Raw genomic sequence first — 13,326 nt, 5'->3', positions numbered from 1 at the left:
TTTCTTAGCCAGTTTCTTAAGAAGAGTAAATGCATGATTATATTCTTATATTAATTATAAAATAAATAAAGTAGTACTACAGGGCCAGACTTATCCATTAAACAAGTGATCATAAAATCCACTTAGAACACTTACCACAATGCATGGTTCATTTCTACCTGAGAATTTAAACTTCAGTTCCTTCCACAGACTAGTTTACAGAAATATCTTACCTATATTTGCTTTATTCAACAGCCACATGAATAAAAAGATCAGTCCCAACAAGCATTCTCTAACAGTGTGTGCCATGAGCAGTCAACTCCAGAATTTAACTTGAGTTCCCCTTGGAAAAGAAGACAAATTCATTCATGTTAGGAACATTCAGAAAATACCAGAACCACCACTTTCCAGAACAATTCAAGCACTACTGTTTCCCTATGTTGTTAAGACGGTAAAAGTAGGAAACTGAGGAATCATAGCCACTTTGTGCTCCCCAGTCCATCTCAGAGAATCACCTTGGTTCTGCCATAATTTCTTTCAGTGATGGATTGTGATGTGCAGGTATAAGATACAATGGACAGAGTCTGAGAAGGGGCTGGGTATCTCATTGTGTTCAGGCTGCTGCAACAGCTCCAGTGTGGTGCTGGTGAGCAACAGAAAGCCTAAGATCAAGAAGGCAGAAGCTTCAATGTCTGATGAGGACCTGTTTCTCAGTTCACAGATGGCACTTCTGGGCTTGCTTCCCATGGTATAAGGAGCAAGGCAGCTGGGGTATTAATCCCATCCATGTAGGCTGAGCTCTGGGATATGATCATTTCCCGAAGGCTTCATCTCCTCAAACCACTGGGGATTAACACTTAAATATGTGAATATTGAGGAAAAATGAACAAAGCAAACTTTGAAGTCATTTAAAATTGGGTTTAGCTGGGTGTTGGTGACGCTGGTGTTAATCCCAGCACTGAAAAGGCAGAGAGGCAGATCTCTGTGAGTTCAAGGCCAGCCTGGTCTACAGAAAGAGTTCCAGGACAGGCTCCAAAACTACAGAGAAATCCTGTCTCAAAACACCAAAACCAACCAACCAAACAACCAACCAACCAAACAAAACAAAACAAACCACTCCCTCCAAAAAGCTCCCACAAAACCAAAAACTGTGTTAAATACTTAGTGACCACATGGAAATTATTTAAACAGCCTATACCACACATAAAACTTGTTTTTCCTTTTAAAGTGGCTGTGTCATCACAATCAAACAGAACTTTTGATTGGGGGGAGAATTTCTAATCTCATTATAGCCCTGAAAACAGTAGATTAAAAAATGGCTCACACTGGGGTGGTAGCATGAACATTATATCTTATTCTGCTTATTTTTGCTACACTGTGATTGGCATCTTTCATGGGTTTTCATTCTTGCAGTGAAAAGGTTAAAATACACTATCATAGAACATTCGACAGCAATACTGAAAGCACTGGAAAGACATCAGTCACAAGAAGATAGCACAGGTGTGCAACCCCAGCACTCTGGAACGTGAGGCTGAAGTCTCACAAGTTTGAAGTCAGCCTCCACAATCCCCTGTCTCAAAATAACAGCAACAGAAGGGCATCGTTTTGATTTTTGTCTTGGTTAATCAATTATGTCAACTTGACATAAGCTAGAGTCACTTGGGGAAAGGGACTTTCCATTTAGAAAGTGTCCCCTCCAAGATCTGTCTGTCAGAGACTCTATGGGGGCATTTCCTTAATTAATGATAGGGATAGGTGGTCCCAGCTCACTAGGAGCAGAACAACTTATGGGAGGGGTGGTTGTGGGTGCTATGAAAAAAACTGGCTGATAGATACACAGGGGAGGGCCTAGGCCCTCCCCAAATGATGCGTCCGACTTTGATGATCCCTCATGGGAAGCCTCATCCTCCCTGGGGAGTGAATGGGGGGTGGGATGGGGAATTGGTGGGGGGTACGGTAGGATGGGAGGGAGAGGGAACTGGGATTGATATGTAAAATAGGATTGTTTCTAATTTAAATAAAAATTAATTTAAAGATAAACAATAACAAAAACAGGCTGAGTAGCCAAGTGGAGAAAGCCAGCCAACAGTATTCTCCCATGGTACTGCTTCAGTTTCCGCCATATCTTCTGTCAATGATGGACTGTGCTGTGCAAGGGTAAGAGGAAATAAACCCTTCCTCCCAAAATTGCCTTTAGCTATGGTGTTTTATCACAGCAATAGAAATGCTAATTAAGACAGAAATTGAGAACAGAAGTAGGATATTGCTCTGGGGAGGACCGTGGAAGGACTTTCGAACTTTGGACTGGAAAGATCATTGAGCATCTAGAGCTTAGTCAAGTATTGTGGGAACTGGGAGCCAAGCCTGCCGCCAGCACAGATGGTGAAGCGCGAACCTGTCAAGTTCCAGAGGGAAGCAAAGGCTCTGTCAGCTCAGCATTGTTTGAGTGATACCTTGAATTAAGAACCAGTAAGGTGAAAACTGCTTTCTTGGGACGATCGGTACACTCAGCTGTGGTTAAGAGAGGCCAACATCATTTAGGTGAAATCTTCTGGGAGTATTTCCTCAGCATCAGCACACAGAAGCTGTGGTCCAGAGGGTCCAAGGCTACATCTCATGCTGTCAGCCGAAACTTCCTAAAATGTAAGAGTCAGCTAGGTCGTGCTGGTTTTGAAGGCATGAAGGGATCACGGTGAGCAGCTGAGACTTGTCATTGTGTGGCAGGGCAGGAGTCCCTAAAGAGAGGCAGGAGAGTTCATTAGTGAAGGTGCGGTCTCAAGGGCAATTGAATTCTTAGGATTGAGGGGTCATCGAGAAGAGTTGAGTCTTGACACAATATGGCAGGACCAGGGTCCCGGGGGAGGATCCCAGGAGAGGATGCTGGTGAAGGAGCAGCCCAGTTTCAGTGGAGACCCTGATGTTTTGGAGATGTTAATATCATGGGATGATGAGCAAGGATAGCAGGGGCTGTGTGTGAAGTCAACTCAAGCCTATATATAAGGCACAGTGCTGTGGCATGTCCTTTAGAGCCCGGAAGACTGTGAGTCTCAGAGTCTGACACTCAACTTTACACTGTTGGGTTTTGCTTTGATCTGATTTGAGTGTGCCCAGATTTTTCTCTCAGAGTAAGAAAGTATTAAACTTATTTTTGACTTTTGCAGGAGCCCACAATTGAGAGACTTTAGAACTTTACAAAGAGCTTGGATATTATGAGGAGACTTAACTTGTAAGTGTTTTAATTTTTAAAGACTGTGAGATTTTTAAAGTTTTATATTATAATATGAATATTGAGATAATCAGGATGAGCAAGAAGGGGAAGTTATGTTTTGATAGTGAAGGGTTTATTTATGAAGTTGACTGGGTTCAGTTGTCCTGGTTAGTTTTACATCGTCTTGATGCAGGCTGGAGTCATTTGGAAAGAGAGACTCTCAACTGAGAAAATACCCCTATAACACAGCTCATGTTGGTGAGGATGTGGAGAAAGGGGCATATTATCATTGCAAGTGGGAATGCACACTTCAAGAGCCACAATTCCTCAAGAAGCTAGGAACAGATCGAGATCCATCTATAGTACTCATGGGCCTATGAAAGACTCTACATTCTACTACAGAGACACTTGTTTAACCTTGTGCTCTATTCATAGTAGCCAGATAATGGAAATGGTCTAGATATCCATCAATTGATGAATGAATAAAGAACATACGGTACATTCACATAATGGGATTATTATTCAGCTGTTAAAAATAAAAGCATAAATTTCACAGGTAAATGGTTGGAGTTAGAGAAGTTCATTCAAAGTGAGGTAACCCAAAAGACAAATATGGTGTATATTCTCTTATAAGTAGATGTTGGCTTTTAAGCCTTCATTCGATACTCTACAATTCATATAACCCCAGAGATTAGTTAGCTAATGAGGGAGTTGGGGGGGGGTGTAGGGTTTACCAAGGAGGAGGAAATGAAATATGTAGTTTATGGGAAGACAGTGGGAAGAGTGGAGTAGGAGGGTTAAATGGGGAGAAGGAAGGAAAAGGGGGTAAGGGAGGGAATGGTGAGAGGAAAACACGAAGGGTCATTGGGTCATTTGATGGGTTACATGGAAACCTACTAATGTATAAGTCTCTTAAACTATATACACACTTAAAATAAATCTAAATAGAGTCACCAAATGACAGAGAAGACAATGGTATCTTTTGGCACCAAGTGAAACTCAAGTGACAGGAATGGGCTACATCTAATTGAGTTGTTAGCCAAAGGGGTTCTCCCATGGGCACCCTCAAACAACTCAGGTGAAGGCTATTGGTAGCTCTCCACAAACTGGTCGTAAGGCTCTATTTTGCTGAAGACAGCATTTACATATCTCAGTGAACATGAAGAGGTTGAGCTGGTATCTAACTATAGACGTTATCCTGACTGGTGTTCAGGGTACAGGAAGGTATTCTACATGGTACCAGAGGAGAAAGGTAGACAGCCACCCAGCCACTACAAGCCCTGAAATCTCCAATGGTGACCTGGCTATAAGATACTCCGGTGCAATAAAGGTGCAAACGTTGTGAGAGTAAGCAACCATTTTCTGATCGGATGTAAGGCCCACTCCATGAGATGGGAACACATGCCCAACACTGCTTGGGTGGTCAAGAACTTGGGATTAGATAGGGCACCTGCCTAGGGGAAGCAATATGCTATTGTTCTGCTAAAGGAACACAACGGTAACATGCTTTCTAATGACATTTTTGCTATACTCATAGGTCAGCACCTTGCTCAGCCATTATCAAGAAGGTTTCTCTTTCAGTAGCTGGAAACTAATACAGAGACCTGCAATTGGACCATGTGCCAAGAGTGAGAGACTTGGGAACACTCGCTCCTAAATGGACGGTCTTCATCAGTCTCCTCCACCAAGGGCTCTGGGAGCTCTCAGGAAGAGGAGGTGAAGAGATTGTAAGAGCCAGGGATGATGGGGAACAGCAAGGAAACAGTGTCTTCCAGATACAGCAGGAAGGATGCACATGTGAGCTCACAGGGACCATGGTACCACACATAGGGCCAGCAAGGGTCAAGCTGGACAGGGCTCCAATATTGAGAAGGGAAAGTGAACACCATTTCCCATCCCTGCTCAAGAAGCTGTCCCCAACTGACACCCATTTGCAAAGGTAAAAATTCCTTTCTCCTGTGAGACCTCACTGGATAGATAAAGGTGGATTGCATCCCCAGCAGTAAAGGGTTAACACAAAAGGAACTCAGTGGTGCTTTTGTACATTTCTTTTTGTTTCATATTGCTTTATTTGGGCATTAAAAAAAATCTTACTGGTCTTTTGTTTGTATGTTTTGGGTTCTGATGATGTGTTTAATATTCTTTTCTATCTGTGTGCTTCTTATGCTTTTTCATTTTTTTTAAAATTCTGTTTTTTATTTGCCTGTTTGTTTTATGAACAGGCAGAAAAGGAATTGCTGAATTGGATGGGTAGGAGGCGGAGGACGGTCTGGGAGGAGATGGGAGAGGGGAAATGTGATCCAACTATAGCGTATTAAAAAAGAAAAAAATTGTAAGCAAGTCTATGGTGTATCTTCTTGATTAACGGTTAATGTAGGCGGTCCCGGGTCACTGGGGGGCAATGACACTCCTGAGTAGGTGTCCTGAATGGAGTACTGATTAAAGTAAATAGACCTAATGTCACTGGGGGTGGGGCCACTTCTGGGCCAGTGGTACTGGATGGTATAAGACAGCACACTGAGCGATGGGGAATGATCCAGTGAGGAGTATAACACAGTGATATAAACACACACGTTGATTTTCCCTGAAAACCAGGTGAAAACAATTCCATTTATGAGAAGTTCAAACCTCTCAACAACCTTCAAGTAAATGAGGCATCTTCCAATAAAATGAAACCTCATATGGGCTGTAAACATCCTTTATATAGCCCGCCTCTAAGGTCAATATCAAAATTACAGCTCACTCATGAATCACAGGATGAAAGACACCCTGACTCATCAGGCTCGGCTTCCAGACAGTGAAAATAATGCTCAGAGGGAGGACAGTGAAGGACCCCAACAGAGGCAGGAAGGCACCGCAGCTACTCCCAGCCAGTCTCTGCCAGTCACCTCAGAGACAAGCACCAAATAAGTAGCTTCTGGGAAGCTGTCCTTGAGCAGACTATGAGAAAAACCAAAACACCTGGTCTTCCACACGTGAGAATTTCACCCAGACAGGGACACTTGATAGACCCACATTTGTTATCCTCTGTGGTGCTGTAGTAAGTTGAAGGAAGAAGGTGGTATTGTAATAATAATAATGATGATGATGATGATGAAGAAGGTTAGTATATTTCAGTCCTGCTGCTGTATGCTCCTGTGTGTGAGAGCCTCATTTCCTCACCCTGTTAGCAGTGCTTGCCCAAACAAAGCCCTTAGGACGGTTAATGTGGCAGGGTCTCAGGCCCATGACTTACCGAGGAAGCTGTCCACCGAGGCCACCGACTATTTCATTTTCTCTTTAGTCCTGGGTTGTGTTGCCTTCTGAATCACTTTCAGTGTACTGGAATTGTACATTTTTCTGAACAAGGTAAAATATTGGCTATTAGGCATTGAAAGAAGACCTCTCAAGCCCACAGCTAAACACTGAGTTGATCTCTTGGAATCTAGTTGCAGAGAGACAGAGAGGAGTAATGAGCAAAGGGGTCAAGACCAGGCTGGAGAAACCCACAGAAACAGCTGAGCTGAACAATGCGGAGCTCAGGGACTTCAGACATAGCTGGGAAACCAGCATGGGACTGACCCAGACCCCCTGAATGTGGTGTTAGGAGGATTGGGCAGTCTATGGGGCCTCTGGTAGTGGATCAGTATTTATCCCTAGTATACAAATGGACTTTGGGAGCCCATTCCACAGAGAGGGATACTCTCTCAGCCTAGACACATGAGGGAGGGCCTAGGCCCTGCTCCAAATGATATGACAGACTTGGACAATCACCCATGGAAGGCCTCATCCTCCCTGGGGAGCAAAAGGGGAATGGGATGGGGGTTGGTGGGGGGCAGGGGAGGAGGGGAGGGAGAGGGAACTGGGATTGACATGTAAAAAAAATTTGTTTCTAATTTAAATTAAAAAACTAGAAAAAGAAAACAATAACAACAAAAGACCTTTCAAAGGTTGACAGGTAACTGTCAGGAGCTGCTGTTTGCCATTCCCCTACTCCCCCAACCTGCCACCATCTTGATAGGTGACACTTCTGTTTAGCACTGAACTATCAAATGTTGAATCTGAATGTGCACTGGGCTTGTTGTGTTGCAAAGCTTACTGTAATTAACAGAGTCAAGGAAGCCTGTTATTAAAAAAACAAAACAAACAAAAACAAAACAAAACAAAAATAAACCAAACAAAATAAATTCTTTTTATAACTTTCAAGGCTCTAATACAAAAATTCAATGACTTGAAACTTTGAAAGAATACAAATATTTTTGTGTAATTAAAAAAAATATTGAGACATAGTCATATGTAATCCAAGCTAGTTTCATACTCATTGTATGTTGAGCATGATCTTGAACATTTTGTTTAATCTTTAAGATTCTAACTTTCATTCATTATCTATCTATCTATCTATCTATCTATCTATCTATCTATCTATCTATCATGTGCACTTTGCCATGGTAAGTGTATGGAGGTCCGAGGACCACTTGTGGAAGTCTGTTCTCTTCTCCCAGTCTGTGGATCCTAGGGATTGAACTCAGGTTGTCAGGCTTGGTGGCAAGTTCCTTAACCCACCGAGCCATCTCATCAGTCCTGCTTTTGAACTCTTTATCCTCTTACCTCCCTCTTCTAAGTGCTAGGATTACAGGCTTGAGCCACTACTATACTTGTGTGCTATTAAATAATCAAAATACTAGACCTTTTACAAAATTAATACTTAAATAGTTTAGGAAAGAAAGAAGAAAAGACAATGAGAAATCTTAGTATGCTGACCAATCAGTAAAATTAATATCTAAATGAGAATTAAATAATTAGAAAATTATGCTTTAAATAGGAGAGCGTTAGAAAGAAAAGAAAGCCACATCAAAAGCATTTTCCATAATAGAGAAAAATAACATTTTTTATGGAACATATGTTCAGTTCCAAGATATTCCCAGATTAAATTTTTTTTTTTTTTTTTTTTTTTTTTTTTTTTTTGCGGGCGAGCAGGGTTCCTCTGTGTAACCCTAGTTGTTCTAGAACTTGCTTTGTAGACCAGGCTGGCCTTGCACTCACAGAGATCTGCCTCCCGAGGGATGGGATTAAAGGCATGTGTCATGCCTAGACTCCCATAAAATAATATTTTACCAACATTAAAATTATCAAACTGGGGCAACAGAGGTGATTAAGAGTTAAGAGTACTGGCTGCTTTCCTGGAGGACTTGGGTTTGATTCCCAGCATCAACATGGTGGCTCACAATCATCTATAACTCCAGGTCCAGGGGCTCTCACACCCTCTTCTGCCCTCACAGGCCCGGGCATGGATAGGACACACAGACAAAACATCCACACACATAAAATAATAAAAATGATCAAATCACAAGACTGAAAAAGAAACAAGGTAGGTACAGCACTATCCAGGTACATTGTGCTCAAGGTCCACTTCAGCTCTTCCTCTGGATGCTGCCTTCTGTTTTTCAGTCTGTCCCTTTCCTCCTGAATAAACAATCCAAAAGTTTTGGATTCTCTAAAGTTCTCTGCTACTTCTCTTTAAACACCTGCAGATGCCGAGGGTTGGGCCTTGGTAGCATAAAGTTTTCTCTAGTCGTTACCAAATACACACACACACACACACACACACACACACACACACACACCCCTCCTTGGAGTAGAAGATAGAGATGGTGTAATTTTCATATCTCTAGAAAGAAGAAAGTGATGGTGGCAGGAATCTTTTTATTACATGTACTAGCAATTACCATTACCTGCATTCTCTTTGCTTGAGTCTAAAGGGCTTACAAGCAGGGGGAGGGGTTGCCTTAACATCTCATTTCACCTCTGCTGTAACAGCAACAGGATGGTGAGTATTTCCTGCTGGGAGCTGGTCCAGCCTGTGCAGCCTGGTCTAAGTTTGCAATTTGTATGTCATACCTGCCTCTTGCCAGGCAAAAGCTGGACACCTGGGGAACTGTCATTGTTATGTTCTTATCTGACACAGAAATACTGCTTTACAAAGAGACTGATCTTTTCTGATGCAATAGCTCCTGTTTGCAATACCCTTTGGACCTTTTGTGAAGGGTATGTAGGTCTGCACTGTTTGAGGAGGATGGTCTGCTCCAATCACATGATAGTTAACTGCTGTGATACCCATTACCTATTCTTTTGGTGTGTTCTTTGATAATTTCCCATACGGTGTCACAAGCTTCAGTAAGTCAAGCCTTTCAGCTAAGTAAAATTGAGAGAGCTAAACTTTCCCACCTTCTTCTGAAATTAGTAGGTAGTTTCTAAAGCCAGCCACCATGGAGCCAGCAGCCCTTCTCCATTGATGTGAACCAAATTGTTGCACACACACCTGTCTTCCATCCTCACGCAGCTGCTGAGGCACCTCTGGATTCCCGCTCATCTCACTGTTTCCAGCTCTGTGGGTCTCCTTAGCTTTGATCCAAGGATAGGGACTTACCTTTCTTGCCTGCGTTTGAGTTTAGGAAGCTCCTTAATGTTTTCTTTTTGGTTTGTTTGTTTGCTTGTTTATCTTCAGCCCTTCTAGGATCTTTTTATCATTTATTCTTAAAAAAATTCTTGCCAGATTCATTCCTGAGATGTATGGATGGCTTACCACACACAAGTCAATCACTATAATACAGCACATTAATGGAATCAAGGACAGAAATCACTTGATCATTTCAACAGATACAGAAAAGGCTTTTTTTTTTTTTTTTTTTTTTTTTTACAAAATCCAACATCCTTTTAGAGGTTAGGAATGAGGAATGGAAGGAATATATTTTAACATAATAAAAGTTATATGCAACAAACGTATTGACAACATTATGCTAAATGGAGGAAAAAAACCCTCAAATCATTTCCTCTAAGATCAGGAACAAGACAAGGGTTTTTACTTTCTCCACTCTTACTCAATACAGTATTTAAGTCTTAGCCAGAGCAGTAAGACACGAGAAGGAAATAAGAGGAAAGCAAACAAGACAGGAAGAAGTCAAGGTGTACTTGTTTGCAGAACACACTCTTCTATACCTAAGAGAATTTAGCTCAGTGTGACAGTCCTCACCCTGGGGAGACAGAGGCATGCTGATCGGTGTGAGTAGAGGTCAGCCTGGTCTACATGGCAGTTCTAGCCCAGTCAAACCAACCAACTAACCAACCAACCAACCTAAAGACTCCACCTGAAAACTCAGAACAGATTAACACCTTCACCAGTGTGGGGCAGGATACAAAATTCATATTAAGAATTATTAATTTTCCTACATATGTATGACAAACACATGAACATGTGGACAGAGAATTGGGAGAAGCAGCATTCAACACACACACACACACACACACACACACACACACACACACACACACACACACCCTAAAACAAATAATACGAAAACAAAACAAAAAAAGGAGGGTTGGTTGGGATGTAAAAACAAAACAAAAACCAATCAAACAAAAAAGGTGAAACAAATCCAACAAAATAGACGAAAACAAGCAAGCAAACAAATCTCAAAAATACAAAACAAGAGCAAAGGAAAATGACCCCAAATAAAACCAGATGCAACAAGCATTTATTGAGAAAATTAAACCATAAGGCTGGGAAATGGCTTAGTGGTTAAGAGTGGGAATAACTCTTGCAGAGAACTTGAGTTCACTTCCCAGCACCCACGTCAGGCCACTCACTGTCTGGAACCCTAGTTCCAGGGCATTGGACATATCTGGCCTCTGTGGGCATCTGCCCTCATGTGAACATAGCCATTCCTCACCACCACACAGACACAAGATTAAAAACAACAATAATAAGTCAAATCCCCTGCAAGATGTTTCTTCCTGGTTTATTGGACAGGCCTCTGTTTGATACCTCAGTGCTGAAGTCTCTATGTGTGGTCAATGTGTGGAGGCTCGAGGTTTATTTCTGCCTCGTGAGCACTGGGAAATCCTGACAAATTTGCTTACTTCATCTTGTGACATCACCCTCTGCCTTTGCATAGAGTGAGGTAAACTCAAGACGAACAGCCATCCTACAAGGTTTCTCATACAGAGAATTCAGCTGAAGTTTCTGCCCCAACAACCCACATGCCAACGTCTCTGCCTGATGTTTACATAACCAGTTCCTTTCCTTGACATTGTAGTGACAAAACACATTCTGATTAATTTAAACTTGATCATCTTCTGGCCTTTGTTAACAATTTTCCATAATGCAGAGCATATCATTTAATTAATTGTGTAGTTAACCCTTGTTGTTACTACACAAAGTGACTATTATCATGTCTACACTGTGGGGACATGTACTTTGATAAAGATGCCATGGGAGACTTGGGAGCAGACTCAGAGCCACACTAGAGTTTGTCCGGTGCTTTCCTCTCCTCTGTTACTCTGGATGCTTGCTAGCCTAACAACAGCTCCTCTCATACCGTCTATTGCAGATCTCTGGGAATTGGCAGCTTGGTGTGCCACAAAGTAGGTATCACTTCAACCCAATCCTTTAAAAGAGCCCCTGAGCAACCCTGTTAGCCAAGAGGCTGAAACTCAGCTGATGATTCTAGCTGTGTGGCATGTCTACAACATGAGAAATAAAATGGCCCACGCTTCACCAGACTATCGTGGGGTTAAAACGAGATGCTCTTAATACAGCTCAGTAAATAACCTTCCTGTTCTCATGCCCAAAAGGAAAAGAACAACACTTTTTTTTTTAAGGACGTTGTTAAAATTCAGCTAGGTAGCCTGAACTTTTGATCTCTCCCTTTAAGCAAAATTCACCTAGTGCCACCGAACGATTAATTTGATTAAAGCTAGGCACCATCTCTTCGTTTGCTATACTCTTAAGTATATCTCTGGTTTTAACTTTGAACGAACGAAATAAGTCTTCTAGAAACTTCCAAGAGCAAAGGAAACCGTTGTTCTCCAGATCTCTTCTGAGATTTGGCGGTTACATATTAAAAGCAGTGGGAAAGCCATCCCATTACTGATAAATGATTTGCAACACTTACTGTTCTAAGAGGATTCTTCTCTCAAGTCAGACTGAGGTTCAGAGTTTGCCATCCTATCTAACTAACCACGGTGGCATTCAAGAGCTGCTAGGAGTGAATCTGAGCATACAGCTGTGCCCAACAAAGGGATAGAGAACTCACTGAATCAGGGGTGGGGTTGCATAGAGAAAGGGTGCTGTACCCATTCCTCACTGATGGAGAACAGGAATCCAATCTTCCTCTCTCCTCCCTCTCTCCTCTACTTGTAAGACTGCGTCTCACTCTGTAATGAAGCCCCGATTCCTGCCTCAGTTTCCCGAGTGTGGGCTTGGCTAACGGCCCGCCCCGAGGTGTGGCTTCCCTTCCAACCACTACTCCCGTCCCAGGGAGGCTCAGTCCCGAGGGTGGAGGGTGAAGCAAGGCCGCTTTACCGGGTTCCTGGGAGCTCGCCCCTTGTCCCCACTCACCAGAGGTGTTCCCGCGCACAGGACGCGGAGAGGGATCCCGGCACCCCTGGCCGGGCGCGCGACAGCGTGGTCCTCCCGTGCGGTGGCCACCGGCAAGTGCCCCGGCGGGGGTGCCCGGCCCTTGGGGAAGTACCTCCTGCGCTCTCACCACGCCCAGTGCAGCCACAGAGGGAGGGTTCCAAACGAAGTGAGAAAGGAACCTAGGCGTGTGACCCCCCAGCCACTAGCGCCCTGCGTGCTTAGAGAGGTTCTGAGAAAAGAGGGGAACATGTCCAGGGCAGGAGGCGTGTGCCAGAAAATGACAAGGCTCCAGATCCACTTAACATCTCATCTATTTAAACGTCCCTTTAAAGGAAACACAGAACAGAAGAGTGGCTGAAAACAAAATACACTGGGTAAAATATTTCTTATCTGTGTTCACAGCGAGAACCCAACACACCTAGCTAAACTCTTTTCTTTTCCTCATTATCAGCTGATGAACAAAGCAGAACTTCAGGCGCTGCTGTCCCAGTGTGTTCCCCAGGATTCCACTCCCCGCCCCCGCCCCTGTCCCCCCCCCCCCCTTTCTATCCCACCCTGCCCAAGCCACTAACCCAACTAACACTTTTCTGCTTTTCTGGTGTTAAAGTTGGGAAAAGTGCATATCTAAAATCTACAACTTGCAAATCGACTGTGCCACATTTAATAAGTTATATAATGGCTACAAATGCTGCTTTTAAATTTCAGGTTCAACACAGCTTTGTGACAAGAAGGCTCAGAGACC

General features: G+C 43.0%; 2 protein-coding genes across 2 annotated transcripts in view; both read right to left on the bottom strand.

Annotated features, from left to right (window-relative positions):
- Positions 1-333, bottom strand: part of Il12rb2 (interleukin 12 receptor subunit beta 2) — a 59,607-nt gene extending 59,274 nt beyond the window's left edge. The window contains exon 1 of the mRNA XM_051203111.1: positions 213-333. Coding sequence (XP_051059068.1) covers positions 213-288 — 76 coding nt within the window. The 5' untranslated portion in view covers positions 289-333. The remainder of the gene's footprint in view (positions 1-212) is intronic.
- The window catches only part of LOC127235735 (ribose-5-phosphate isomerase), an 877,486-nt gene that overhangs the window by 199,225 nt on the left and 664,935 nt on the right, over positions 1-13,326 (bottom strand). The gene's annotated exons all lie outside the window — the stretch shown is intronic.

Source organism: Phodopus roborovskii, unplaced genomic scaffold, assembly GCF_943737965.1.
Source record: "Phodopus roborovskii unplaced genomic scaffold, PHOROB, whole genome shotgun sequence".
NCBI classification, from domain to species: Eukaryota; Metazoa; Chordata; class Mammalia; order Rodentia; family Cricetidae; genus Phodopus; species Phodopus roborovskii.
Note: the sequence above shows the minus strand (reverse complement) of the source record. Positions and strands in the feature narration are given on the sequence as shown.